This window comes from Plecotus auritus (genome assembly GCF_963455305.1).
Source record: "Plecotus auritus genome assembly, chromosome: 9".
Lineage (NCBI taxonomy): Eukaryota > Metazoa > Chordata > Mammalia > Chiroptera > Vespertilionidae > Plecotus > Plecotus auritus.
In genome coordinates this window covers 6,311,896-6,339,316 of record NC_137783.1, presented here as the reverse complement: position 1 = coordinate 6,339,316, position 27,421 = coordinate 6,311,896, and the positions used below count along the sequence as shown (strand labels likewise).

General features: G+C 53.5%; 3 protein-coding genes across 7 annotated transcripts; 2 read left to right on the top strand and 1 right to left on the bottom strand.

The window, feature by feature from the left end:
• Positions 1 to 117: 117 nt before the first annotated feature.
• PAOX (polyamine oxidase) lies at positions 118 to 10,340 on the bottom strand. 3 transcript variants are annotated; one of them, XM_080640535.1, is made up of 7 exons: positions 10,017 to 10,340; positions 6,679 to 7,165; positions 5,508 to 5,707; positions 2,991 to 3,243; positions 2,290 to 2,402; positions 1,683 to 1,840; positions 118 to 500 (listed from the first exon to the last, which is right to left on the bottom strand). In XM_080640535.1, exons 2-7 carry the CDS (start codon positions 7,044 to 7,046, stop codon positions 357 to 359), a joined length of 1,236 nt encoding a protein of 411 aa, XP_080496661.1. In that variant the 5' UTR covers positions 7,047 to 7,165; positions 10,017 to 10,340; the 3' UTR covers positions 118 to 356. The 3 variants fall into 3 exon arrangements, with proteins under 3 accessions (XP_080496661.1, XP_080496659.1, XP_080496660.1); XM_080640533.1 differs by lacking the exon at positions 10,017 to 10,340 and adding an exon at positions 7,678 to 7,960; XM_080640534.1 differs by lacking the exon at positions 10,017 to 10,340 and adding an exon at positions 7,678 to 7,900 and having other exon boundaries at positions 119 to 500; positions 1,683 to 1,937.
• A 75-nt stretch (positions 10,341 to 10,415) lies between these two features.
• On the top strand, positions 10,416 to 19,544 carry ECHS1 (enoyl-CoA hydratase, short chain 1). Its single transcript, XM_080643206.1, has 8 exons — positions 10,416 to 10,614; positions 13,491 to 13,688; positions 14,184 to 14,311; positions 15,330 to 15,429; positions 16,690 to 16,794; positions 17,236 to 17,355; positions 18,295 to 18,362; positions 19,402 to 19,544. The coding sequence occupies exons 1-8, from the start codon at positions 10,527 to 10,529 to the stop codon at positions 19,465 to 19,467; spliced, it is 873 nt and encodes a 290-aa protein (XP_080499332.1). The 5' UTR covers positions 10,416 to 10,526; the 3' UTR covers positions 19,468 to 19,544.
• A 3,892-nt stretch (positions 19,545 to 23,436) lies between these two features.
• FUOM (fucose mutarotase) lies at positions 23,437 to 27,314 on the top strand. 3 transcript variants are annotated; one of them, XM_080688494.1, is made up of 6 exons: positions 23,437 to 23,534; positions 24,187 to 24,255; positions 25,584 to 25,654; positions 25,812 to 25,910; positions 26,604 to 26,677; positions 26,917 to 27,314. In XM_080688494.1, exons 1-6 carry the CDS (start codon positions 23,450 to 23,452, stop codon positions 26,981 to 26,983), a joined length of 465 nt encoding a protein of 154 aa, XP_080544620.1. In that variant the 5' UTR covers positions 23,437 to 23,449; the 3' UTR covers positions 26,984 to 27,314. The 3 variants fall into 3 exon arrangements, with proteins under 3 accessions (XP_080544620.1, XP_080544622.1, XP_080544621.1); XM_080688496.1 differs by lacking the exon at positions 25,812 to 25,910; XM_080688495.1 differs by lacking the exon at positions 26,604 to 26,677.
• Positions 27,315 to 27,421: the final 107 nt, after the last annotated feature.

Here is a 27,421-nt window from a genome sequence, read left to right as displayed (position 1 = left end):
CAAGGGGCAACCACAGCACCCAGAGTCCAAGGGCCCCGCAATGACTGGGCCAGGGGGGAGTCGAAGGCAGAAGCCACAGATGCTGCAGCCCTGAGGCGTAAGGACGACTCTGGACACAGAGGTTCTGACACACTTTATGTGAGCCACCAGCATCAGCAGCTGGTCACACCTGTGTCTCACTTCTCCAGGAAGACTCCCCCCATCTCCCCCAGCTCCAGCTCAGCCATGGCCAGACCCAGTGACAGTCGTGAAAAATGAGAGCAGTAACCCGTAACAATACATCCCAAGTCTCCAGCCAGGCTGAACAGAGGAAAGGATGGTGGCAGCCTCCCCTGGCAAGGGAGGAACGGGCTGGCTCAGAGCCTGGGACCATGCAGCTGTGCCTGGGGGTCCAGCAGCGCGATGAGCCGGTCAGCCTCCCTCCAGCCAGAGAGCAGAGCCCCGTGTGTGGTCGAGTAAAACGTCCGATGTGTGGCTTCTCCTGCAAACAGGACCTGGAGCTGCAGAGAAGGGTGGGGTTAGAATGGGGTGCTGGGGTCGAGCAACAAGCCACATGCCTTCCACGTGTGGCTACAGAGCTGATGGTGAGGGGGTGGCTTTGTTCTGCACCTAATCCCGCACCCTGATGTGGCCACAAAACAAGAGCGGGTGCTTCTCGCGGAAACAGGGCTCAACCAGCAAACATTCGGGATTAAACGTGATCACAAAATGGAAAATGCAACAGAGGGCCTGGGAGACAACGCGGAGAACATCCCCCAACATGCAGACCAAAAAACAGAGATAGAAATTAGGAGAGAAAACGATAAGAATATTTGAGGACCAGTCCAGACGTCTACCATTCAAACAACAGAAGTTTTAGGGGGGTAAAGAAAAGAAGAGAAAGCAGAGAGAAGATGAGATTATTCACAAGAACTTCCCAGCTGACTGAGGGGCTCAAGGCAAGCCATGGGAAGTGAATGAACGCCTGGCAAGGGTGGCATGCCTCTGGTCTCCATGGGTGCTGGAGCCTAATGCTCTTCTAAGCTTCCTAAGAGTTTGCAACACAGGACACAAGGAAGAAAGGACTGCAAATGGCTTTGGACCTCCTGACAGCAACATTGGAAAACGTTCCAAACCCTGAGGGGCAGGAATCTCAAACCACGGTTTTATACCCAAACTAGGAGACTCCTACAGAAAGGTGGGGTCCATGTCTGCCCCGGGAGGGTGCCTTCTGACTTCTCAGCTTGGTCACAGGGGGCGATGCAGCCGCCCACTCCACTGGGACGCCTGTACTGAAGCCCTGGGAAGCCACATGAGCATGTGCCCTGAGGCCATGTGTATGTAGAATTCGGATGAAAATAATACATTTTAAAAGTATTCTTAATTTCAAAAAAGAAAAGGGATTCTCCTGGCCGGCGTGGCTCAGTAGTTGAGTGTCGACCTATGAACCAGGAGGTCACAGTTTGATTCCCAGTCAAGGCACACGCCCGGGTTGTGGCCTTGATCACCAGTGTGGGGTGTGCAGGAGGCAATGATTCTCTCTCATCATGGATGTTCCTGTCTCTCTCTCCCTTTCCCTTCTTCTCTGAAACCAATAAAAATATAAAGAAAAGGGATTCTGAGTCTCAGGGGTCCCAGCCCCACCCACACTCTCGTGCTCCAGCGGGCCCCCGGTGCCTTACCATCCAGGGGCCACATCATACCTGGGCCTTCTCTCTGTCCGCAGGGAGCGGCTGAGCCAGCAGGTCAATGTCATCCCCGGTGCTGCCCACGGCCACGTAGCTGTAGGAGCCCCTGGAGTAGGGGGCGCTGTGCCAGCGAGACCTCAGCACACTCTTGGGCGCAGGAAGCTGTGGGTTCCCTGAACCACAGAGATGCCGCACGTGAACCGGGGCTCCTCCTACAAGTCTGCAATTGGGCCTTCATTTTCAAGGCTGAGCAGTTCAAAATGAAAGAAACTGCCCAGGAAGAAAACCAAGCCATGAAGTGTATGAATAAGAGGCTCTCCCAGTCTTATCCGCTCTGTCCAACTGGGGACGCCATCACTGCATCCTCACCCCCCGTGACCATGTGGTCACTGTTCTGTCTGAGCCTCCATGCCCTGATTAAGGGCAGCTGTGTTTATTTTGGTGGCATATTTTAGAAAAGGGAAGTGGGAAGTGTTTGCAAAACCATTTCAGTTGCTCAGGTACAGGGACTCAGGTAAGTTCATAGAGGCAAACTCAGTTCTTCGCTGTTAGGCAGTTTGGTTCCCCTTTAGAGACCATACAAGGAGCACAAGGCGGAGCCGGGGCCGTGCGCGGTCAGTACCTGTCACCCGGCGAAGCATGCGGGTCAGAGACAGAAGCACCTCCTCATCCGACAGCGTCTCCATGAACTCGGACTCAAGTCCAGCGATGAACCCGCAGAGGACGTGGGAAGACCTACGTGGAGAACACACCACCGAGACAACCCATGTTGGGCTTTGCTGGGAAAATCAGTCTCTCCCTCCCTAATGATTCGTGTTCTTACTTCTGAGTGAGCACCAAGCCCACACACGTGGCTGTGCTTATGCTGCATGTCTGGGACACACGACACACGACTTAGCCCTTCAAGTGTGGGTCTCTGATCCCATGACTTACAAGGATGCTTTGTTCAATTATTGCATCGGGTTTAAGCACTGCCTCCCGTGATAGACATGTCCACGTTTCAGACTTCTTCTGGGACCTACAAGCCTGTATTTCAGCAAATACTTTCTTACTGACTAAACATGCCTTCCAGCCACCAGCACATTCTGGCCCTCAGCAATGCTGACAAGCCACACACAGTGTGTGCCCATCTGTCCCACGGGGGTTAGGCCCAGACGGTCTGTCTACCATCAGCCCTTTGGGGACTCTCAGGATCCCCACCATTAAACCCTCCAGACACCTCACAGTGAATCAACACACTGTTGGCTCCTCAACCCAACAACGCTGAGGAGCCAGCCCCTCTCAGCACTCACGCTTCCTCAGAGAAATGGGGAGTGTGCATACTCGAAGGAAGGCAGGACCAAAAAGCCAATCAGCTTCTTGACCCAGGCGTCCTGCAGCGGGGGAGCGGTGTCCTCCAGGGGCGATGTGTCCTCCCACACCACCTGGATGTGCTCGCAGTCCGGCTCCCAGAAGGGCTCTTCAAACTCCAGGAAGACCTTATTGTTGGTCCCAAAGCCCATTTTCCTGATCGCTTCTGCCTTCTCAGCGGGCAGTGGTGGCTGGAAGAAGGTGTCCAGGTGTTCTTTAAGAAAACCTGGAATTTATCATTGGACTCGACTTACACCACAGAAATATCCTTAACTGGGATCAGAAACCCACCCTGAGCCCGTCAGAAGAGTCAGAGAGAGGCCTCTGTAGGGACGGAGTCTCATGTGTGACCCTTCTGCCTCTCACCCCCTGGAAAGCACACCGCTCAGGATCGTGGGGAGAAACAGTAAGAGGCACAGCACAGGCCTTTTCAGAGGTGACATAAAAATAATCTGCCAGCCCTGACTGGTTTGGCTCAGTGGATAGAACATCGGCCTGCGGACTGAAAGGTCCCAGGTTCGATTCCGGTCAAGGGCATGTACCTTGGTTGTGGGCACACCCCCAGTAGGAGGTGTGCAGGAGGCAGCTGATCGATGTTTCTAACTCTCTATCCCTCTCTCTTCCTCTCTGTAAAAAATCAATAAAATATATTAAAAAATAATAATAATAATCTGCCAGATGGAAAAATTAATTTAGCCAAGTCAAACAAAACGGGAAGAAATAGCCACAGTGCAAGCCAATCCCTTAAGATGCACATAACTCGCTAGTCAGTGAGAAAAGGATGGACAACCCACAGGAAGCAAGGCATGGATGGGGTGGGGAGGACCAGAAGGGGTCGCCACCCTCCACAGCCATCCCCACCTGTCCAGATCTTCAACTCAGGTCCTACAGAGATATCCGTATAGAGAATATATATATATATATATATATATATATATATATATATATATATATATTGATTGATTGATTTCAGAGAGGAAGGGAGAGGGAGAGAGAGAGAGAAACATCCATGATGAGAGAGAATCATTGATGGGCTGCCTCCTGCACACCTCACACTGGGGATTGAGCCACAACCCGGGTATATGCCATGACAGGAAATTGAACCGTGACCTCCTAGTTCATAGGTCAATGCTCAACCACTGAACCACGCTGGCTGGGCCGCACAAGTATATTTATAGAGTTGTGTAATAATCATCACTATCAAGCTTAGACCATGTGTTCTTAAACACACATGTATAACATTGTGTGAAACAGAAATAGTAAAAGCAACCTAAATTTCCATCCATATCTATAATAATAAAAGCGTAATATGCTAATTAGACCAGATGGCCGAACAGTGGAATGACCATCCGGACGACCTTCTGGACGAAGCTGGGGCTGGGAGGGCTGAGGCAGCCATCTCGGCTGCGAGGGCCAAGCCCCTTGCACAAATTTCATGCGTCGGGCCTCTAGTTAAGTAATATTAAGGAGCAATGGCACCTGCATAGAAGAAAATTCTATGTGGCTGTAAAGAACAAGTGTGGCACAGGCCCTGGCTCCCTGTGACCAGTATGGACAGTCGTAACAATGCTCCTACTGATCACAGCAAGGGCTCAGTAAGCACCAGCAACTATGAATGAACAAAGGGGGAAAAGAGAAAGAAAGAAAGAAAGAAAGAAAGAAAGAAAGAAAGAAAGAAAGAAAGAAAGAAAGAAAAAGAAAGAAAGAAAGAAAGAAAGAAAGAAAGAAAGAAAGAAAGAAAGAGAGAAAGAAAAAAAGAAAGAAAGAGGGAGGGAGGGAGGGAGGGAGGGAGGGAGGGAGGGAGGAGAGAGGAGAGGAGAGGAGAGGAGAGGAGAGGAGAGGAGAGGAGAGGAGAGGAGAGGAGAGGAGAGGAGAGGAGAGGCAAATGGAGCAGCAGAACAAGATTCCACTTGTGGGACGCGGAGGAGACTTTATTTTAAGTCAGCCCTGGCTCCTGCTGGCTTTGTGAACTTGGGCAACTGACTAATCTCTGTTGACATTGTCAAACAGGGGATGGGGCCAGTTAAGTCCTCAGGCTGCGTTGGGGGTAAATGAGACAACGCTGGCAAAACTTGGATTTCAATCATCTCCACCTTTTTTCAAATTGCCCACTCCTACTCAAAAGCATCAACTCTAGAATTAAATAGATTATGTACTTGACTCCTTCCTTGACGACGGCTGGACCCAACCTTGAGGTGTGGCTTTCATGCTGTCCCCTAGGTGAACCTCTATCAGGAGGCCTCCCAACCTTTGCAGAAAATACCTCCAAAGGATGAGAACAGCTGACTTCCCTTTTCTCTGTGAAACTCTCAATTCCTACGCATGGGATTGCTACAAAACACAACAGAGTCATTCTATCCAAGACTTAGAATGAAGATGTGAGCTTAGTAGCCAGGCAAAGCCCCAGCTCCCACTGGGGTGGGAGAGAGCCAGAGGCCGGGGCACCTGGGGCAGAGAAGAGAGGAAACCCTGACTGGATGGTGACCTTACCTAAGGGCACGGTAAGGACCACATGATGTGCTGGGAAGCTGTCTCCGTCCTCACACTCCACCAACACTGGAAACTTCTCCCCAGGAGACCCAGCTTCTTGGAAGGACCCATTCCAGTGAATAGTCTTCACGGGCTTGTTAAAAACCATCACGTCCTGGGGCAAGGAGGCCATGATGCAGTTTGTGAGTCCTTGGTAGCCCCTGGGAGAGACAGGGTGTTGGCGCTGAGGAGAGGACCAGCCTGGAGGGAAGACACTAGAACAGCCCTCCAAGAAGCTGCAGCAGCTCTGTCCCCACTCAGGCTCAGCGGGAGGAGGCTGGGAAGGGTCAGGGAGGGCATGGGCGCCCGGAGCCAGGCTCCACCCTGTGGTTTCTGATCCACCACAGGAATGTTAATACCTGGCTCCTGGCTAATGGGAGCACGAAACGGGCAAAGTTCCCAAGGGAGTGAACAAGGTCCCTGCTGCCTGCCCAGCACTCTGGTTCTGCACAAAGGCTCTTCCCTGTGCATGGGGCCTGGGAGGACACCTGGGAGAGCCCCATGGGAATGTCTCACCAGTGCCTGGGGGCAGACTGAGTCCCCCTTGACCCTCCCACCACTCCCCTGCCACTGAGCCACAGGGAAGGGCCCCTCACACAGTGCTTAACACCTGAGGGGCCTCGTAAACATGGGAGGAAGAAAGCATTACAAGATGCATTTCCTTCTTTTAATCACTTGTTCTTGAAATTAATTATTTCCCTTTTCTTAAATGAGAAAAATTAGGGAAACAAATGACCAACTTTCTAGAAAGAGAAAGCCCTGGCTGGTTTGGCTCAGTGGATAGAGCGTTGGCATGCAGACTGAAGGGTCCCAGGTTCAATTCTGGTCAAGGGCACACGCATGCCCGGATTACGGGCTCAGTCCCCAGTAGGAGGCATGCAGGAGGCAGCCGATCAATGATTCTCTCTCATCAATGTTTCTATCTCTCTCTTCATCTCTGAAATCAATAAAGATATATTTTAAAAAATAATAATAAAAATAAAAAGAGAAGACAAAAGTCCCCCTTGACCCTCCCACCGCTCCCCTGCCTCCCAAAGCTTCACCTGAGGTACATGGAGGGGGCCTGGGTGGGTGCATGGAGGGGGGCTGGGGAGAATGGAAGGCTGACTGGGTGGGTGTGGCATACACGTACCCAGGAAAAGTGCAGTCCAGCCCTGGCAGCACGGTGTACTCCCCAAAGGGTGCGAGGGCCACCAGGTCCATGCTGTGGGTGCCACTCACACAGCACTCTATGTTTAAGAAGTTCTTCAGAATGGCCAGCTTGAGTTTCTTGGTCTCCTCATCCTCTGTCCAGCTGGCCAAGTGCTGACTGATCTCCTTCTTGAGGTACTCCCCAACACTGGGCACGGGGGCCTCGGCCGCGTGCAGGAACTCCCGGGACTGGTCTATGAGGCTGTAGTACAGATTGCCCATCTCCACCACCAGCTCAAGGCTCACACTTTCCCCGGAGCTGGCATAGGACACCGAGGGCAGTGCCACGTGACCTCCAGTATCGATCATCTGGTTCTCCTCTGACAACTCCTTGTCCCCCAACAGCCCGTACTTGGCAGCCAGCTGGAAGACGGGGTTGCCCTGAGAGGGCCCATGGATCCAGTGAGCGCCTACCTCCACCACACCACCTGGGAGGGGACACAGATGCCACCTTGAGGTTCTGTCCCCGCGAAGGTGAACCCTGAGCCCTTCTCCTGGACCACAGCCAGCTCTGCCCCTCCCCAAAATGCTCTGAAAATCAGCCCCAGGGCCACAGGTCCCTGAGGACCATAGTCCCTCACCGAAGGGCCTGGCCTGACCTAGTTTAAGGGGAACACCTGAGGAGGGGGGGTGCTGGCCTGCACCTGCTTGGGGAGCACACTGGAGGGATGACCTGGGACCTAGCACAGGCTGCGGTGGGTACTGTCAGGGGTTACCTTCCCGCAGGGACGGCCCTGCCAGCTATGGGCAGCTGAGTTTCAGGGACCAGTGAACTTTGGCTGATTAACTGGGGCGCGGCGGGGATTCACTTAGGGGGCAGGTAAGGCTTCCGGGCCGGTTAACCCTGGGCGCAGGCCGGCCGGGAGGCGGCGGAGGTCGGGCGGCACCGGTTGGGACCGGGGAATGAGCTCGGGAAGGGAGTTCCGGGAGAGGCCGTTACCGAAGCTGCGCTCCGAGCGGATGCGGCCTCCAGCGCGGGCGGTGGCCTCCAGGACCCTCAGGTGCCCGAGGGCCGGGTGGCGGCAGAGCCTCTGCGCAGCTCCCAGCCCCGCGATGCCGCCGCCCACCACCAGCACCCGCGGCCCGCGGCCCGGAGCCTCCTCACCGCCGCCACTGGACTCCATCGCGCGGTTCCGGGCAGTCCCTGCGCGTTCCCGCCGCTGCGAGGTGCAGATAAGCGGGCGGGCCAGGGGGCGGGGCCTTTCCTGACACCCAGGGCCACCTACTGCAGCTACTCGGGGACACTGCCCATGTGGCTGAACCAAATCAGGCTGTCCATTCTTTTTTTTTTTTTTTTTTTTTGTAAACGGTTTTATTGATTAGAAGTCACATATCATACGTTTCACCCAGTTAACGTGTACAGTTCACCATTTTACAGTATATTTATGTAACAATCATCACTACCAAGCTTAGAACATTTCCATCACCCCAAAAACAAACACCGACACTTGAACGGTGCTCCACAGCCCCATCTGCGGCCTCTGGCACCCACTAACCCACTTCCTGTCTCTATGGATCTGTCTGTTCTGGACATTTCATATAAACGGAGTCATGCCCTTTGTGGCTTCTTTCACTCAGCATAATGTTTTCAGGGTTCATCCACATCATAGCATGTAGCATGTATCAGTACACTTCATTTCTTTTTTTTTATTGCCAAATAACATTCCTTTGTATATTCTCATGTACCATTGTATGGATATATCACATTGTGTGTATTCATTCATGAATTGATGGCAATTTTCCTCCACTTTTCAGCTGTTATGAATAATGCTATGAGCATTCATGTACAAATTTTGTGTAGACATATGTGTTCACTTCTCTTAAGCACATATAGGGATGGAATTGCTGGGTCATATGGTGGTCTTTCTTTAACTTTTGAGGAACTGCCACACTTTTCCAAAGTGCCTGCATCATTTTACATTCCCACTGGCAGTGCATGGAGATTCCAGTTTCTCCACACCCTCACCAACACTTACCATTGTCTGTCTTTTTAGCTATCCTGGTAGGTATGAAGCAGTATCTCGTGGTTTTGATCTGTGTTTCCCTTATGACTAATGATGTTGAGCATCTTTTCGTGTGCTTATTAGCCATTGGTATGTCTTTATTAGAGAAATGTTTGTTCAATACATTACCCATATTTTTAAAAATATATTTTATTGATTTTTTACAGAGAGGAAGGGAGAGGGAGAGAGAGTTAGAAACATCAGATGAGAGAGAAACATCAATCAGCTGCTTCGTGCACACCCCCTACTGGGAATGTGCCCGCAACTAAGGTACATGCTGTTGACCGGAATCGAACCTGGGACCCTTGAGTCCACAGGCCGACGCTCTATCCACTAAGCCAAACGGTTAGGGCATGTAACCCATTTTTAATTAGTTTGCCTTTTTGTTATTGAGTTCAAAGTGTTATTTAAATAAACAAAAATTTTCATTATTAAAATTTAATGAAAGCTTATATTTGTAAAAATAAAACTTTTCATAATTTAGTTTCAATAGCTATCTAGTTGCCAATGTAAAAAATCAGCATTGTGTTGCCCGGCTCGTGTGGGTCAGTGGTTGAGCATTGGCCCATGAACCAGGAAGTCATGATTTGATTCCTGATCAGGGCACATGCCTGAGTTTGGGGCTCAATCCCCAGTCGGGGTTGTGCAGGAGGCAGCTGATCGATGTTTCTCTCTCTATCCCTCTCCCTTCCTCTCTCTAATATCAATTAAAATATATTTTTAATCTTTATTGTTGAGAGTATTAGATAAAAATATATATATTTAAAAAGAATCAGCATTGCGCTTCATGCCTGTTCCATTTAGACCTATAAATACATACATTTCAGAGTGATATGCATTGTTTAATGTTTCTCGTCACCTTGTGCAACTGCTGTGAATAACTCACTACTTCATGAGTACCTCTGGGCCACCAGACAGGCAGAGGAACAAGAAAAGGAATGTCTGTCTTTTCCTTGTCTAAACACTCAGCTCTCCGCACAGCACATTTACCTGGTTTCTACCATCAGCCGCTCTTCATGGAGGGCGTTGGGTAAAAGAAGGGAAGTGCTGGAGCCTGAGCTATTGATCCTGAGAGAAGATTTCAGGCTCCCAGGTTGTGTCCCTCCTGAGGGAAGGGCGCTCGAGAGCCTATTCATTCCCTAATATGGTTGGATTTCCGTGCCTTGCGTGCAGCTCAAAGTCCGGGCCTCCTGGGAACCCAGGTGTGGCTGGCCCTCAGACACCCGGGAATATGGTGGGGCAAGGGCTGAGGGCCGAGGGCCAAGCTAGTACCCACCTCTGCCCAGGAGAAGCAAGGAGGCGACGCCCCCAGGTGGAGACCGGGGAGCTGGACAGAAGCCGCGGGCCACGCCGGGCGTCCCGGGCCTAGGCCAGCCGGAGTCGCCGAGGTCCCCCGAGGACGCTTAAACCCCGCCGGGCTCGGGCGGGCGCCCTCCAGGCGGGGAGGGGCACGGCCCTGGGCAGGCGGGCCCGCAAGGTACCAGAGGTCCGCACTCAGAGGTCTCAGGGCTACTTCCAACCGCTAGGAGTCAGATAGCAGCCCGCCCCGCGGGAGTGTGACACCACCAACCCAACTTCCGGCCCCCAGACCGTCGTCCCCGCCCCAGACTCTTCTCCGCTTCCCTCCGGCTCGTGGCCACGCCCCAGTCTCCCGGACTGATATCGCGATACGTGCGCGGTCTCGCGATGCCGGGCTGTGGGCGATGCTGGCCTGTGGGCCGGGCGTGCCCTGAATGGCTTGGCGGGGGGCGGCGCCGTGGGCAGGGCGAGTCGTCCCCTGAGTGCAATGGCCGCGGTGCGTGTCCTGCTGCTCCGGGCCCGCGGCCCGCTGCTCCCCCGGCCCGGCCGCGTGGCGCTGCGCCCCTTCGCCTCGGGTGAGTGCGGGTGGGGCCGCCGCCGCCGCCGCGCCGAGTTCGCTGAGCCCTGGGGATCGGTCGGGGCCACGTCGTGTTGGGGGAGTCCGCTGGGTTTACCTGACTATGAGGGGCTGTGCAAGGAGCGCCGCGGGCATTGCAGTGGTCGCGCGTTCGGTCCTGCCCGGTCCTTTCCCTTCACCCCTGTATCCAGTTCACGACCCAAGTACCGAGTTGTGTCGGTGTTACCCTGAGTTCTCCTTGACCCTCCTGCACCCTGGCTGTAATCAGCCACCGTTTCCAGGTCCCCCGACAGGCTCGCTGCCGCTAAACACCTTACCTGTTATTCCAGTTTCTCCCCAGCAAGCCCACGGGGCAGGTACTGTGACCCCTGTGTTACCGTTCACGAAAGCGGCCACTCCAACATGCAGACACACATACACGCCTTTGTCTCCTCAGGTTAACCCTCTTCCTCTCCAGGTCATTGCTGACCCCCACGTCTGAGCGGACAGTTGCGGTCGGTGGAAGTCACCCGTGCCTGTGTGTGCCCCCCACTGTTAGGGTCGCTGAAGGAGGAATGCACGAGGCCAAACACGGTGAAGAAGTATGAATTTATTAGGGTCATCTGGATACCCAGATGGGCTGAGCCCCAAAATGTCATCAGCACCTGAAGACTGGGAGTCAGAGGTTTTTAAAGGCCTCTAGGCAGGTTTTTTCTGGGCAGAGATTCTCTGTGCAGGTCCCGATTCTGGGGAAGTCCGGAGGGGAGAGAGAATGGTCTTAACAGGTGGAATGTGGTCTGAGCAAGTGGAATGTCCATTGTGAAGTGGCCTAAAGGTCAGTTCCCAATATGGATTCAATTATTTGATCAGACATAACATCCCAGCCTTTTTGTTTTATGGAATAGGGACGAAGGTCATATCTTCCGTATTGACTTCCTGCTGAGGGGGGACGTGGAGATCACAGGGGGATGGATTTTGATAGTAGTCAGCTGGACGAGGGGTCGCAGCAGCATGATTTCCCCAAGAGACTGGTTGGGCAAGGCTCAGAAGCGGTCCTGTTGAGTGACTTGGGAGGTAAAAGCTGGTCCTGAGGCTGCCACAGTGTCACTTGTCTGGTTTTGCTGCTTTTCTGGGCCTGGAGCTGAAATACAACTGAGGCCTAGGTGTTATCTTTAGAGAGGAAAAAATGAGGGGTCTAAACTGCCTGACTAGTTATTGCTAGGGGAGGGTAGGTTACCCTGGGGGCAAGGTTCTTATTTCCCCAGTTTTGCCCCTTGCTAGGCATCTGGAGTTTTCTGCCCTGGTAAGTTTCTATACCTAGTCCATCATCCTTGGTCTGGGGGTCAGAGGGATGATAGGGCCTGGGCACAAAAGGAGGTTGTGATGGTGTCTAGGGGTGGTATTTCCTGAGTACAAGTAGGGCTTGTAACCTGGTGGAGGCAAACTGTTTTATAAATTTTAGTATTACTGGGGCAAAAGCTAGAACAATAAGAATTATAGCAAATGATCTGGTGAAGAGAGAGAGACATTAGTTTGGAGGGTTGTAGTTTAATATACCAAAAAAAGGCTTATTCTCAAATCATTTACTCTTAAGTGTCCTTGGTTTAGGGCAGTGGTCGGCAAACTGTGGCTCGCGAGCCACATGCGGCTCTTTGGCCCCTTGAGTGTGGCTCTTCCACAAAATACCACGGCCTGGGCGAGTCTATTTTGAAGAAGTGGTGTTAGAAGAAGTTTAAGTTTAAAAAATTTGGCTCTCAAAGGAAATTTCAATCGTTGTACTGTTGATATTTGGCTCTATTGACTAATGAGTTTGCCGACCACTGGTTTAGGGAAGATAGGGTTTTCTAGATGGCTGCAAACTGCCGTTCAACTATCTCAGTATCCTTAAGCTGCCCGGGTTTCAGCACCAAATGTCAGGGTTGCTGAAGGAGGAACGCATAAGGCCAAAAGGGGTGAAGAATTATGAATTTATTAGGTCATCTGGGTACCAGATGGTCTGAGCCCCAAATTGGCACCAGCACCCAAAGACAGGGAGTCAGTGGTTTTTAAAGGAGTCTAGGTGGGCTTTTTTTGGGTGGAGAATTCTCTGTGCAGGTCCCGATTCTGGGAAAGTCCAGAGGCGAGAGAGAATGGTCTTAGCAGGTGGAATGTGGTCTGAGCAAGTGGAGTGTCCATTGTGAAGTGGCCTAAAGGTCAGTTCCCAGGAGAAGGGGTGTGGATTCAATTATTTGATCAGACCTAACACCTTGACAGGTTGCTGCCGCTAAACACCTTACCTGTTATTCCAGTTTCTCCCCAGCAAGCCCACGGGGCAGGTACTGTGATCCCTGTGTTACCGTTCACGAAAGCGGCCACTCCAACATGCAGACACACATACAGGCCTTTGTCTCCTGAGGTTAACCCTCTTCCTCTCCAGGTCAATGCTGACCCCCACGTCTGAGTGGACAGTTGCGGGTGGAGGAAGTCACCTGTGCCTGTGTGTGCCCCCCACCAGAAGGGCCACTCAGCAAGGCCAGAACTCTGTTCTGTTCACAGCTTAAGTCCCTTCACCTAGTTGGCATTGGTTGAAAACACGAATTCCTCCTTCCCTTGTTTCTGCGGAATCACAAGTCTCTCATGCTGACGGAGGCCTTCAGAAGGAAGGCTGCTATGGGCTGTTGTTCATTGCTGGGTTTTTTGTTTTTGTTTTTTTTTAACGTAAGGAAAGATTCAAACATCAGTGGAAGCAGAGTGATGGAAAGGCCACCCATGTGGCGGAGAGCTGCGTGCTGCAGCCACCAGGGTCTAGTCAGGGGTCCCTCAAGTCTGTCCAGGTCACTGTGTCCACTGATGGGGATACATCCCCCCAGTTTCATGCCTATATGAATAAAAATATCTCCTTTCTTCTTGTCCCAGGTGCTAACTTTGAGTACATCATCTCAGAAAAGAAGGGGAAGAACCAAAACGTGGGGTTGATCCGACTGAACCGCCCCAAAGCACTCAACGCGCTCTGCGACGGCCTGATCACGGAGCTCAACCAGGCGCTGGAAGCCTTCGAGAAGGACCCAGCCGTGGGGGCCATCGTCCTCACGGGCGGGGAGAAGGCGTTTGCAGGTGTGGTGGGCAGCGTGGTGGCAGGTCACCCAGTTGTACGAGGGGTGGTCTGACCGTGATCACGCCCATGGTGTGGTGTTGCAGACAGACTTACACCTCTGAGGTAGGGTCAGAAAAGCTCATACAACTTGGGGTTGACTTACATGTAAAATGGAAATGGGCTGGGGAATTGCTTGGATGAGCTGCTCGGTATGTTTCAGGTGTGCTCTGCCAGCAGAGTACGTTTATTCAGGTCCTCCATAGTCAGGTGTTGTGTGTTGAGGGCTCAAGTGACCAATGAATAAGCCAGCCTTCTCTGAGTCCACCTTGAGTCTATTTCTTATCCCGGGTCCCTCCGTATCACCTCTGTGAACATGTATCACAGCGATTTGCCACTGTCCACCACTGCGCAAGCCAGGTCTCCCCAGGAGCCCCAGTGCCTGCTCACAGTGGACACTCAGTAGCTGCCTCTTGGGGTCTCTGCACTCTGGTTAACTGTGGCCTCACTTCCACCAGCTGGAGCTGACATCAAGGAGATGCAGAACCAGCGATTCCAGGACTGTTACTCCACTGGGTTCTTGAGCCACTGGGACCATCTCTCCCGGGTCAAGAAGCCAGTCATAGCTGCTGTCAATGGTTACGCTGTGAGTGTCAGCCCGAGTCTCCCTCTCATTCAGAATTCCTTACGGAACCGTACTTGTGAGTGTGACGTATAATCGGTTTTATTTTGAAAAGGCCTAAGCCTAGTTCCCAGGCCAGGAGGCCTTTCCCACTCGATGCCAAAGAGCCAAGGACTATAAGGAGGGGAGGTGTTTTAGCATCTGCTTTTGTCAGCGCCCCTCTCCCCCAGTGTTCTTGACGACCTTGTGACTCCTGTAATGTTCCTCCCCTCTCCTATGTTAAAGGCATACGTGTTGGCTTTTTGTAGTTGTAATGACTTTCCACCCTGCACTGCACCTATCAACTAACCTCTTTAACTACCGTTGGAAGTTCTGTGTCTTGTTTGATGCATTGAGGTCTCCTGCAGGCATGTCGACTGCTCAGAGATGCTGGGCTGGTCATAGCCTGAAGAGGTGTGATGAGAGCATTTCACTTTGTGACTGTTTAATAAAGCTCCCTTGGGGTAAGCCAGGATCAGCAATTAGAGTGTATTGGAACAGCCATGCCCGTTGGTTTGCTCACTCCCTGTGGCTGCCTTCGAGCCTCGGCAGAGAGATCTGAGGACCCACAGAGCCGAAAGTGTTTGCTCTTTGGCCATTTACAGGAAGAGTTGGGCAGCCTCAGCCATTTTATAGGAAATTTTTGGAACACTTAACTAACATTGCACCACTGTATTAATCTTTGCCATACCCCAGACTGTTTCTTTTCTTTTCTTTTTTTTTTTTAGAAAAATTACTAATTTCTTTTTAAAAATATGTTTTTATTGATTTTAGAGAGGGAGAGAGAGAGAAACATCGATCTGCCTCCTACCTACCCCTTACTGGGGATTGAGCCCGAAACCCAGGCCTGGGAATCGAACCTGCAACCTTTTGGTGCATGGGACTATGCCCAACCAACCGAGCCACACTGGCCAGGGCTGTGTTTCATTTTAATAGACTATTTAAGTAAGAAAATAGAGTGATTTTGTGATTGGATTCCCTGATGACACCTCATGTTTTGCAGCTTGGTGGCGGCTGTGAACTTGCTATGATGTGTGACATCATTTATGCTGGAGAGAAAGCCCAGTTTGCACAGCCGGAAATCCTACTGGGAACCATCCCAGGTAAAGCGGAGTGACATCTCCAGCATAAGCTCTTCAGGTCACTCCCCAGAGTCTGCCCACCTCTTAGGAGCTTGAGGGCTTTTCCAGAAACAGACAGAGCATGTGGCTTGCACATGACAAAGGACGTGAGGTTGTCGTGTGAGCACTGGACAGGTGGCTGCCTCTGTCTGCCCATTGCTCCCTCTGCCCCCAGCTCACTAAGTGTAAGTGGTCACAACAGCACTCAGAGATGGCCATGGGGGTCACGGAACTATGCCGGCTCCTTGGGTGATGGCCACATCCCATGTCAGACGCTGTTAGGAAGAGCTGACCACACACTGGCTTACAGTCCTTGTAGGTTAGAAGCTCAGAACATGGTGACTGAGGGCCAGCCCTGAGAGCTTGTGCCCAGAGGCGACACCTGTCACATCTGCTCATGTTCCAGTGGCCAGAGCAAGTTTATGGCCTCACCCAAGTTCAGCAGCGCAGGAAATCAGACCCTCACACACGGAGGTCGACAGGAGCAATGGGCAAACAGTGCAACCTCTGCCCCTGCGGTCCACCTGGTCAGGATTCCAGGCCTGTGTCTCCACAAGATCTCTGCCTCACATGTCTCTGCCCAGGGCATCTCCTGAGCCAGCTGGGTGGGCAGGAAAGTGTGTCCCATCAGCGAAGGGCAAGGACAGCCCGCATGAGCTCCGTGACCAGTGGGCTCTTCCTGTCCCAGCTCCCAAGATCGGAGTTTGCTGCACTGTGGCTGTCACCCTCAGGTGGTCCCCTTGACTCGTCCTGGTGTCTGGGGTTCACCATGGGGCAGGTGACTGGGCAGACTGCTCTCTTTCCAGCTGGTGGAGGGTGTGGGGACGCGTGGAGGGAAGCTTCATAGGCTGGACACCACAGAACGCTGGGAGAGAAGGGCACGTTCAGAGTGCCCCAGGAGGTGGGAGCCCTGCTCTAGGCTCAGACCCTGAGGGGAGCAGGTCAGATCAGAGGCCTCCCCCCAGCCAGGTCTGAGGCCGGAAGCTGTGAGCTCCGTGCATCTGTCTGGAGTCTGACTCCTGTATGAGGTGCTTATGTAGGGCCCTGAGGTGCCAGGTGGAGCAGGGCCACAGCATGGAAAGGAGGCCTCCCCAGGGTTCCTCGGGTCTCCTGCCTCCCCGCTGCTGGCTGCCTCGCCCCACCTGAGAGACCCATCTTCAGCCCCTCACACCTTGTGTCTGTGCATGTTGGCTTATACTGGCCACAGAGCCAGCTGAGACCCACAGCCTTCTGCCCCTGCAGGTGCGGGGGGTACCCAGAGGCTGACCCGAGCTGTTGGAAAGTCTCTGGCCATGGAGATGGTTCTCACTGGTGACCGGATCTCAGCCCAGGATGCCAAGGAAGCAGGTACAGGCTGGGGTCACTCCACTAGGAGTGGAGAGGGGAGAGTTGCCTGCAGGTGCCCCAGTGGACGATCATCACAGTGCTTTTAGGGGTCCTGACAACCCAGGGGACCGCTGCCTTATTGACATCCCCTATGTAAAAAGAGTAGCTAAGTCATATGCACAGGTTACAGAATGGTGTTAAACCATTCATTTCCCAGAGCTCAGTGTAAGCAATGGGGATTCTCTGAGACCTGGCAGCGCACCCTGTCCCCGCTGCTCAGTGACGTGGTCAGAGTCGAGTGACCACGCATGCAGCCAGCAGCATCGCCCCAGCGTGGGGACGAGGTGGAACCCTCCCTGTGTTGCTGCAGCCCCTCGTTAATAGCCCAAAAGACCTCTGCTGTCAAAGTGTCAAACATAACCAGAGCTGCTTCCTCATGTTGTTCACCTTTCTGTGTTTTAGGTCTTGTAAGCAAAATTTTTCCTGTTGAGAAGCTGGTGGATGAAGCCATCCAGTGTGCAGAAAAAATTGCCAGCAATTCTAAAATTATAACAGCGATGGCCAAAGAATCAGTGAATGCAGGTAGGGCTGTGCCAGGGGGAAGGAGAGGCCGCCAGGACTTGTGCGGCTTCAGCCGTTTGGCTCTGAATTAGGCACCCATCCTGGACAACAATTGTTGGGATTCTCAGTATTTTGAATTTGGCTCTTTGTAGAGTTTTTGTTTCTAGTCGCTCGCTCACAAATTCTGTTCTGAGCTCCTGTTGGTACTGAGACCAAGAATATGTCCTCCTGGGGGACAGACAGTCACAGGTGCTGGCTGTGCAGGGGGAAGGCCTGATGTCGGCTTCTGAGAAACTCAGTTTCCCTGGGAGCCTGGTGGAGAGACTGCTCCTTAGTGGTCAGGGGCTGTGCAAATAGCCCGAGGCTTGGCCCAGGGGGTGCAGACTCCCTGGACCCTGTGGGAGCCAGGACAGAGGCCACACGCTGCTGTTGCCCTGCACTCTGTTCTCTCCGACGGAGCTACCTGGCCAGGACCTTTAAGACTTTTTTTTTTTTTTAATATATTTTATTGATTTTTTAGAGGGGAAGGAAGAGGGATAGAGAGTTAGAAACATCGATGAGAGAGAAACATCCATCAGCTGCCTCCTGCACACCGCCCACTGGGGATGTGTCCACAACCAAGGTACATGCCCTTGACTGGAATCGAACCTGGAACCTTTTAGTCCGCAGGCTGATGCTCTATCCACTGAGCCAAACCAATCAGGGCCCTTTAAGACTTTTAAAACAGTTTCATGGGCTGCCTCAGGTCCTCTGTGTTTGGACAGTTTGCATTCCACCTTTCATGCAGTTTCTCGCCCCTTCTTCTGGGGGAGGCACTGAGCTGGGGTGGTCAGGACACCCCAGGCCACATTCTACATCAGGTGCAAGTGCATGGGGCTGTGGAGACTATTTCCTGCCACCACAGAAAAGCACTCCCAGCTCCAGCATCTCACTTCATAACGTCAGGGTTTTCTCTTCCAGCTTTTGAAATGACATTAACAGAGGGAAATAAGTTGGAGAAGAAAATCTTCTATTCAACTTTCGCTACTGTGAGTAAAGAATCCCACATGTTCCAGCCATACAAGCTGCTGGGAGTGTCCTGGTAGACTTTGTCAGCCAACCCTGCTCCCCTTTGGTCAGAGCTGCTAGCGTCCATAGCTGGGTCAGGGGCTCCATCCGTGAGTGGAAGTTCAGAAGGACGGACGGAGCGAGGCCATTTCCTGTCACAAGAGGTCTTCCAGGTGGCCCTTAAATGCAGTCCATATACCCATGATTTCCTGTCACTCCAGTCACTTGGAATGGGGTTTAGAACAATGTTTTATAGGATTTCTGCCAGTGACAAAGGAAATCATTCTTCTAATACAAACTTACCTCTTTTATTATCAGAAGGTCATATATAGATGTTTTATGAAAGAAAGATAAAAAATGGCTTTGGCTCTTGAGGAAGTGCAGATGTGTGTGTGCAGGCATGTGCACACACATGTGCATACACATGTGTACACACAGGAAAAGAGGCAGAGGTAGAGTCTGGATTCCTGCCTCGCGACACCCAGGGTACTGCTGAATTCAGATGACGGTTTGGTGAATGACCCAAATAGCGTGCACCTGAGGTTCTCTGTAAATGAGAGTTTATTTGACACAAAGGTTCGTGGTTCCTGAGTGAACATCACCTGGGGGTCAGGCAGGTAAAAATGCCCATTCCCAGGCCAGCCCTACTCGGTCAGGGAATCCGGACCATTCCCAGGCTTCCAGGTGGTCCTGCTGCTGCAGAACCCTCCCTGTCCCCCCGCCTGTGAGTGTGGAGGGCTCTGTGCCTGACCCACTAGGACCGTGGTCGGCAAACTGCGGCTTGCAAGCCACATGCGGCTCTTTGGCCCCTTGAGTGTGACTCTTCCACAAAATACCACAGCCTGGGTGAGTCTATTTTGAAGAAGTGGCATTAGAAGAAGTTTAAGTTTAAAAAATTTGGCTCTCCAAAGAAATTTCAAACGTTGTACTGTTGATGTTTGGCTCTGTTGACTGATGAGTTTGCCGACCACTGCTCTAGGACATGTGACGTCCAGCTCTGCTTTATTCCCTTTCCCCCAGGAGGACCGGAAAGAAGGGATGACGGCATTTGTGGAGAAGAGAAAAGCCAACTTCAAAGACCAGTAAGAGCTGCTGCCTTTGCCTTAAAACCTCCATTGAAAGAGGAAAAATTATTTTAGAACAAATAAACCCTCTCTTTTAAAGAGCAGTGTAGGTGTGTGCACTTCCTCTCCAAGTGTGGAGTTGTGAGAATTGGTGTCTGGAGAATGTTCACATTCTGACCTGAGCGTCTTCTTCTTTTTTTTTTTTCTTATGTTTTTATTGATTACCGAGAGGAAGGGAGAGGGAGAGAGATAGGAATATAAATGATGAGAGAGAATCATTGATCGGCCGCCTCCTGCACACCCCACACGGGATCAAGCCTGCAACCCAGGCTTGTGCCTTGACTGGGAATTGAACCATGACCTCCTGGTTTATAGGTCGATGCTCAACCACTGAGCCACGCCAGCTGGCCTAGAATTCTTTTTAATTGTGGTAAAATATGTTCCAGCCATGCTGGGAATTTTATGTACATTTCAGTGGCATTAAGTGTGTTCGCAGAGTCCTGCAGCCATCACCACCATCCACCTCCAAACTGTTACATCAACCCAAACAGACTGTATCTCCATGAACTCCAGCCTCCTTCTCCCCACCCCGCCAGCCCCTGGCACCCTCTACACTACTTTCTTCCTGTCTCTGTGAATCTAGTATAGCGTTTTCAAGGTCCATTAACATGTAATAGTTTCTTTTCATTGCTGAACAGTATTCCTACCAGCATTCTTTTAAAAGGCCCTGGAATGTTTTATGATATTGGTATGTTGGAATGTACGCTCTCCCAGGTGCTGAGTATTTAGACTGCAACATTTCCTTCTGTCGGAACGATCATGGATAACACTGCGGTGAATGCTGTGAGCAGGAAACCTTGCTCTTGACTGGAGCGTGTCTGAGATTGTGAGAAGGAGCCAGCACGTTGCAGGGCTGCGCGTGTGGGAACTCGATTCGTAGGTCAGCAGGGCCTCTTCTCAGTGTTGGGCTGGCTGAGTCTCCAAGATGGATGTCAGGACTCGCATCGGGATCCCATTCCCGGGCCTGGATCAGAGCTGCTGCATGCGTGGTGTAGGAGGTGCCCGAACAGAAATGTGAGTGGTGGCTGTCACACTTAGTGCCATTTGCTGCGGGAGACAGAGTTTACGTGCTAAATTCCCTCTGCTGGCCTCATTCTTGGGGCAGGCCAGCCGCATCCCCTGGGTCACTGTGCAGTGTCAGATACCACATAGGACACTGGGTAACCGAGTGACCCTAGTTATAGGAAACCACCCCTACCCCCACTGGATGTCTACCATTTAATTCTCACATCACAGCCCAGCTCAGAGCTCGGGACCCTCAATCTTAAACCAGGCTCCCTAGTATAAGTCCAATGGGAGAGAAACAAGTCCTGGGGCCTGGGAAGGAAACCCATGTCCTGGCACCTGGGAGGGCTTCATGGGTGAAGGGGACAGTTACTGCCCCCATGCCCCAGAACATCCTTAGACCTCCAAGGTGAGGGACCCTGCTGGCTGCCACATGCCCCCCAGTCCTACCCCATGGCTGAGGTCACTTCATGTGTGGGTCATGGCCTTGGGCTCGGATGGAGCTGAACACCAAGGAGAAACCCACCTGCATTTGAGAAAGAATTGAAATGATCTGAAAGCTTCAGCTTTCTGGATGCCTTAGATCACATGCCCTTGTGTTTTGGTTATATTTATGCAGCCAAGTGGGGCACTGGTCAAAACAGGCGTTTGACGTACTGTGCAGACTGTCTGCCTTGCAGGCATTCGCTCTTCAGTCTCCACCAGGTCTGTTCTGTGTTGTAATCCGAAATCCAGATCAGGCTTCAGAAGGAAGCAGTTCGAGAAGGAGGTGGCGGTGTCTAAGTGATCAGCCCTGCTTCCCAGTGCTGAGAACGGAGACATTCTTTTCAGAGAAGCCTCGGGTCTTTACCCTTTGACATGTGCTGATTACAGAAGTAGGTACAAGGGGAGCTACTTGGAGTGGGCCGGCCCTGGGGCAGTGAGCCCGGAGGCAGTCTGTTCTGCATGAAGGTAGATGTGGAAATACTCACTTATTGAAGCTGAATGTGTGACCAGGGCTCTGCTGCGTGACGTGCCACCTATCCTAGATTTGAGTAGACAAGCTGAGTATCCAGGGATGGAGCCTTAGCATTGAGAAAACCACCCGGCTGGTGTGGCTCAGTGGTTGAGTGTCGACCTATCAACCAGGAAGACTGGGCACGTGCCCGGGTTGTGGGTTCAGTCCCCACTGTGGGGCGTGCAGGAAGTAGCCAATCAATGATTCTCTCATCATTGATGTTTCTGTCTCTCTCGCCCTCTCCCTTCCTCTCTAAAATCAATAAAAATTTTAAAAAGTAAATAAGTAAATAATAAAATAAAGTTGAGAGAACCATTCGTTCACTGGTTTACTTTTCACATGCTTTGGGCAGGGCCTCCACACTTTGGTTTTGAGCTGCGGGTCCCCAGAGTTGAGTGGGGCCGGTTCTGAGGATCCTGTTGAGACCTCACACCCTTGTCTTTGCTGTGCTCAGTCAGAAGTCTATCACCACAGGGTTATTTGGGTTCCAGAACTTACAGGAAAAGGAGTCCACTCCCTGCCCCCCCCCCCAGGCCTGGTGGAATGGGACCTTCTCCCAGGGCTTGGGAGAGTGTGGGGACCTCGAGCTGTCAGGAGACTGTAGGGTGTGGCCATGTGCTCTATCGTGACTGACTGACGGGACCACAAACCCCAAATGAGCTCCCACTCCCTCTTGAGTTAATTGACCTCTGGCCTCAGATTGTTTTAGGGTTTTGATTTATTTCTGAAGCTGAAACTTCCTTCTCATCTATATAAAATCAGTTTTCCCCTCATATCTTTCTACTAAAAAGATAAAGCTTTGGAGAATGTTGACTGTAAGTCCCTCCACTTAAACTTGCTCAGGTACAGCCCTCACCCTAGGTGGACTCGGCTGCTGGCCCGCAGTTCTGGACTCCACTCTGCACCACCCGGCCAGGGCTGTGTGTCAGGGCACTGCCGGACACCAGCCTGGGTTTCCAGCCGAGGCTCCCAGAGCCAGGCGGTAAGACGTGGACAAGGCTTTGTGTCCTTCGGGTTTTCGCTGGCGTTGTCGTCTCTCATGTGCACACACAACTTCCCCAGAGCTGCCAGGCTCTGAGCATCTTGTGTCACCACATGGCTGAGATTGCACAGCCCAGTGTCCGTTTGGGAACAGAGTGGAGGATGGAGGGCTCTAATGGGAGACAGCCTGGACTGGGCTGGCCTCTGGGTGGCTGGGCAGGCAGCAGTAAGTACTCAGGAACTGCTGGGCAGGTAAGCAGGGCAGCCCTGCAAGGTGAGGGTTGAGGAGCCAGAGCAGGGAGGGCTAAGGCCCGCTGGAGCTAAGCAGGAGCCCATCTGCAGGCTGAGCAATGAGTTTGGTGGTGGGTTCTTAGGTGAGGGTGTGACTAGGCCAGTGCACTCAGGGGCCTGTGCTGCTGTCCGCCCCACAGCCTGAGTGGGGGGCGGGGGCTGGGAGAGAGCAGACACAGGCTGAAGGCCAAGGGCAGTGTCAGCAGGGCACAGGAACCACCTGCATTGGTCAGCTATTGCTGCATAACAAATGATCCCTAAATTTAGGGGCTTAACCCTAAATCAGTTATTCTTTCTGACAGTCTAAGTGGGTCAGGAATCCAGACAGGCCACAGTGGCTCTCAGCAGGTGAGCGGTACTGCGAGAGCCTCATCCAGGTGCTCCCAGTACACAGCCCTCGGGGTCCTCTCCAGGCCAGGCCCAGGGAGTAAGTCCACCACGGGGCCTTCCTACCTCAGGACACCGGAATGGGAGCGGGGAGGAAGCCCCGACCAGAAACACACGCGGGTGTCCGCGTCTTGGACTGGCCAGGGACGCGAGGCCCTGAAAAATGCCTTCTGGGCTGGGTCCCACACCGCACACCCGGGCGCAGCCCCACCCTCTTCCAGCTCCAGGGCCCCAACCTTCCCTGCAGGCCCCGCCCACGGCCACACCCCTTCCTCCTGCGAGCATGGTGGTGCTGAAGGGCATCCCGGCGCTTCTGTCCCCAGAGCTGCTTTACGCCCTGGCGCGGATGGGGCACGGGGACACCATCGGTGAGTCGGCGGGGGACCGAGCCCCAGGATCCGGAGACCCATCCTCGAGGCAGAAGTCAGGGGAGGCGCCCGGGACTGGGGTGGGGACTCCCTGCAGGGGTGCTGGCCCACACTGTCCCCATGCCCGGAAGAGCCGGGTCTGGAGGTGGAGGCATTGCTTTGGCCGCCCTGTCCGTCCTCGGAGTAGGACTCCACCCCCGGAGACTCAGGCAGGCCCAGGCCGCAGCCTTGGCTTTGGTTGGCCCCAGGCGGTCACGAGGACAAGTGCCCTTGGCCGGGGCAGCGTTAGGTCTGGGTTGGGCTGGTCGCTCCCGCAGCCGAGAATGAGGGGTGGGGAGGGGCCTGACGGCCACGGCCCTGTGTGCTGCTCATGCTCCAGAGCCCTCCCCAGATGGCCCCGGAGGAATCACGTCCCCCGGTGTCTGTGGCTGTTTCTCTTTTCCTGGGCTGTGGGCGGGATTCAGGGTGCAGGCTGCAGGTCCAAGCTCCACCCTCATCCTGCTAACACCTGTACATTTTCTCCTACACCTGGTAACTCCCTCTCCTCCCTGGCCCTTGGGTTTCCCTGTTGGGAAGGGGTGGGAGGCTAGCGGATATGGTGTAACAGAACACCCATGTGGACCCAGGTTGTCTAACCCAGCTGGCCCTTCAGTTCTTGCAGACATGAACTTCCCCACCTCCTCCATCTGCAAGTGTGGCCCAGAGGAGATCCGCGCAGATGGTGAGCAGGCCCGCTCCTGCAAGGCGGGGCTGGAAGAGTGGGCGGTGGTCCTGGCCCCAGCTCCCCAGGCGCTACAGCTCTGTGTCACCGCCACCCATTCCCCAAGCACCCACCAGTGACCCATGTGCCAGGACCCTCAGGGTGCTCCCTGCAGCCCCCAGCCCCCAGAGGTGACCTGGGCCTCCTGCTCCATTTCTAACACCCCTTGGTGACTTCTTGAAAATGGGGAAATGGAGGCTAGGCGCCGTGTTGGCTGACTGAGCAGTGGGGCCCCCACATCTCCCAGGTCAGTCAGGTTTTCAGCCTTTACCCTAATGTAAAAATCCCAGTACTGGTGACCTGGCCTCACAGGCTCCAGGTGTCCACATACTCAGAGAGCCTCTGACCCTCACGGTGGATGGGAGGTGCGGCTGGGAGAGACCTTGAACCAGATTCCAGAGAGGATGGTAGGAGCAGAGCCAGCAGTACTGAGTAGGGGACCCATTGCCTTGGCTACCACTCCCCACTCAGCGAGCTGAACCAACCAGGCCTTGGTGAGATCCTGGGCCAGGTGCTCTCCTTCCCCAGGAGGGTGGGACCAGGTGGGCCGTGGGAAAAGCTGGAACATAAGGGGTGTGTAAGTAAATCACAGTGCAGCCACCAAAAGTGACACACACACACCGTGCACATTAGTGGAGAACAAGCAATTAGGATTCAGAGTAAAAAACAGACAGAAAAGTCTAATCGTGTAGAAATGCAGAGAAAAAAGGCAGAAGTGATGAACTTCGATGGTAGCAGGTTTCCTTTATGTGGTAAGATCACGGCCGGTTCCTCCTTTCCATAGGCTTCTGTGTTTCCCAATTTTGTACAATGAACATGTGTTACTTTAACAATCAGAAACTCACTTTATGGGAGAGCGCGGGCCTGGGAGCCAAGGGGGACAGGTTTGGGGGCACCTTGGGCAAAAGAGGCCTCTTCTCAGACCCCACTGTCCTTGTCACAGGCTAAAGGTGGCAACTCCCGGCCTCTGGGGTCAAGGAGATGGCGGGGTGCTCCTCCTGGTGGATAGGTTTTGAGGGTACCGCCAACAACCTGCATGGTGAAGGGGATGGTCAGGGCTGCCCCAGTGCCAGGACAGTGACAGGTGCAGCGGCCAGGGTGAGGAGACACCAGTGTGACCTCGATGAGTGTCACCAGGGGGGCAGCCGTTGCCTGTGGCCCCTCTATCCTGGGCCCAAGTCGGTCCCTGATGGTTGAGTGAGACCGTGTGGCCAGGCCCAGCCACCAGGTGGTGCTGTGGGCACCTGGGTTGGGAGGGCTGGCGTCTGAGGCCAGCACTCTGCCCTCAGGCCTGGGCATCCCGCAGCTCCTGGAGGCCGTGCTGAAGCTGCTGCCACTGGACACCTATGTGGAGAGCCCGGTGAGGGCCCCTTTTCCAGACCTCAGAGGGCCCACCTGCTTTGGGGAGGGGGGGCATGTGTCCTCAAGGGTTCTAACCCTGATTAGAAGAGCCCTAACCATCACCCAACAAGGGGGGCCTGGAGGCACCCAGGGACAGACTGACCCCTCTGTCCCAGGCTGCTGTCATGGAGCTGGTGTCCAGTGACAAGGAGAGGGGCCTCCAGACCCCGGTGTGGAAGAGCTACCAGTCCATCCTCTTGGAGGCTGGCTGCTCGGTGAGCCTGCTGCCCCCACCAACAGCGGGGTTGGGACCCTCTATACTTCCTTGAAGGCCTGGGAGGAAGGAAGGACAGGCCCAAACTCTGCCCCATGGTTGTGTGAGCGCCTATTCATCCACAGTGGGAGCGTGACCCTGGGGCCACCCTCCTGCCCCCAGCTTCCTACGTTTTCCCAGGATCCTGACCTTTCTGCCTAGGGGCCCTCACCTACCCTCGCCTCTCCAAGTGGAGCCAGGGCAAGTAGGGTACAGCAGGCCCCCATCTTGTGGTCAGAGGCCTGGTCTGATTTTGTGTGACACCCCTCATGCCTTCCTACCCTGCAAGAGGTCGAGCCTGTCCTCCCGGGACCACCCACACAGGCAGGTCTTGGGTAGGACCTACCTGAAGAGAGGACACCTGGGGCTCCCGTCCTGGACAATGGCTCCCCTACCACACCCCTGGGGCAGATCAGAGGGGCTCGGGTCCCAGGAAGGCGGCCACCAAGCACAGCAGGCATCTCACCCACCACAGCCTGCCTCCCTCACATCCACCCAGTGCCTGGTCCTTGCAGGTAGGAGGCCGAGCATCCTAGGGACCCTGGCCTGGAGAACCAGAGAAATGAAGCTCAGAGAGACCATGCCTCCTGATGCCCCTGCTGGGCCCATGGGGTTTCTGGGCAGGGTCCCTCAACTGCCTTGGTTTGCCTTCCAGAGCCCCCTAGAGAAGATAGAGAGGTTTGAGTTTTATCAGCAAGCCAAGAAGGCTTTTGCTGTTGTAGCAACTGGGTGAGTTCTGGCTGGATCCATTGGGTCCTGATGGGTTGGCTGGGTCCAACTGGGTCTGGGCTGAGTGTGAGGCTCTCCCTGTCCCCACTCCAGAGCTCCCCCACCCTCTGCTCAGCCCCTGTCCCCTCTGAGACAGATGGTCCCCAGGGAATGGGGTCACTGAGCTGTCCATTGGTGGTGCACAGCAGGGGTCTGGGCACCCTAGCTCGGCGCTGGGTTCAGCTCAGCTCCTTATGCAGGGAGACGGCCCTCTACGGAAACCTCATCCTCAAGAAGGGGGTGCTGGCCCCCGAAGCCCTGTTCTAGACGGGTGAAGAATCAGGAGCCCGGAGCCCGACAACACTACCAGCAGGCCCTGCCCTCCTGGCAGCACCCAGACCTCACCCAGCCAGGGCGTGTGGACTGGCAGGTCCTTGGGGGGCTGCTGACAAATGATGGAGCCCAGCTGGTGTGGGCTCAGTGATTAAACCTAGAGGCCACTAGTTCTATTCCCAGTCGGGGCACATGCCTAGGTTTCGGGCTTGATCCCCAATGGGGGCATGCAGAAGGTGGCTGATTGAAGTGTCTCTCTCATCAATGTTTCGATCACTCTACCTCTCCCTTCCTCTCTTTTTAAAATCAATAAAAACGTATTTTTAAAAAAAGAAATATGATGAAAAAGTGTAATGACTTGTCAACGTTCAGCCCAAAGTTTTAAGCAACAGTACCCTTCTCACAAAGGCAGAGCGCAGGGAGGCTGCTGGC

Excerpts from the sequence above, each read along its gene's own strand:
- PAOX (XM_080640533.1), bottom strand. The coding sequence starts at position 7,861 with ATGGAGTCCAGTGGCGGCGGTGAGGAGGCTCCGGGCCGCGGGCCGCGG. Across the intron at positions 7,166-7,677 it reads CCGCTCGGAGCGCAGCTTCG|GTGGTGTGGTGGAGGTAGGC; the intron begins GTAACGGCCTCT and ends GTCCCCTCCCAG. Across the intron at positions 501-1,682 it reads CGGACAGAGAGAAGGCCCAG|CTCCAGGTCCTGTTTGCAGG; the intron begins GTATGATGTGGC and ends CCTTCTCTGCAG.
- ECHS1 (XM_080643206.1), top strand. The coding sequence starts at position 10,527 with ATGGCCGCGGTGCGTGTCCTGCTGCTCCGGGCCCGCGGCCCGCTGCTC. Across the intron at positions 13,689-14,183 it reads CGGGGAGAAGGCGTTTGCAG|CTGGAGCTGACATCAAGGAG; the intron begins GTGTGGTGGGCA and ends CACTTCCACCAG. Across the intron at positions 17,356-18,294 it reads CAAAGAATCAGTGAATGCAG|CTTTTGAAATGACATTAACA; the intron begins GTAGGGCTGTGC and ends TTTCTCTTCCAG.
- FUOM (XM_080688494.1), top strand. The coding sequence starts at position 23,450 with ATGGTGGTGCTGAAGGGCATCCCGGCGCTTCTGTCCCCAGAGCTGCTT. Across the intron at positions 24,256-25,583 it reads AGAGGAGATCCGCGCAGATG|GCCTGGGCATCCCGCAGCTC; the intron begins GTGAGCAGGCCC and ends CTCTGCCCTCAG. Across the intron at positions 26,678-26,916 it reads TTTGCTGTTGTAGCAACTGG|GGAGACGGCCCTCTACGGAA; the intron begins GTGAGTTCTGGC and ends CTCCTTATGCAG.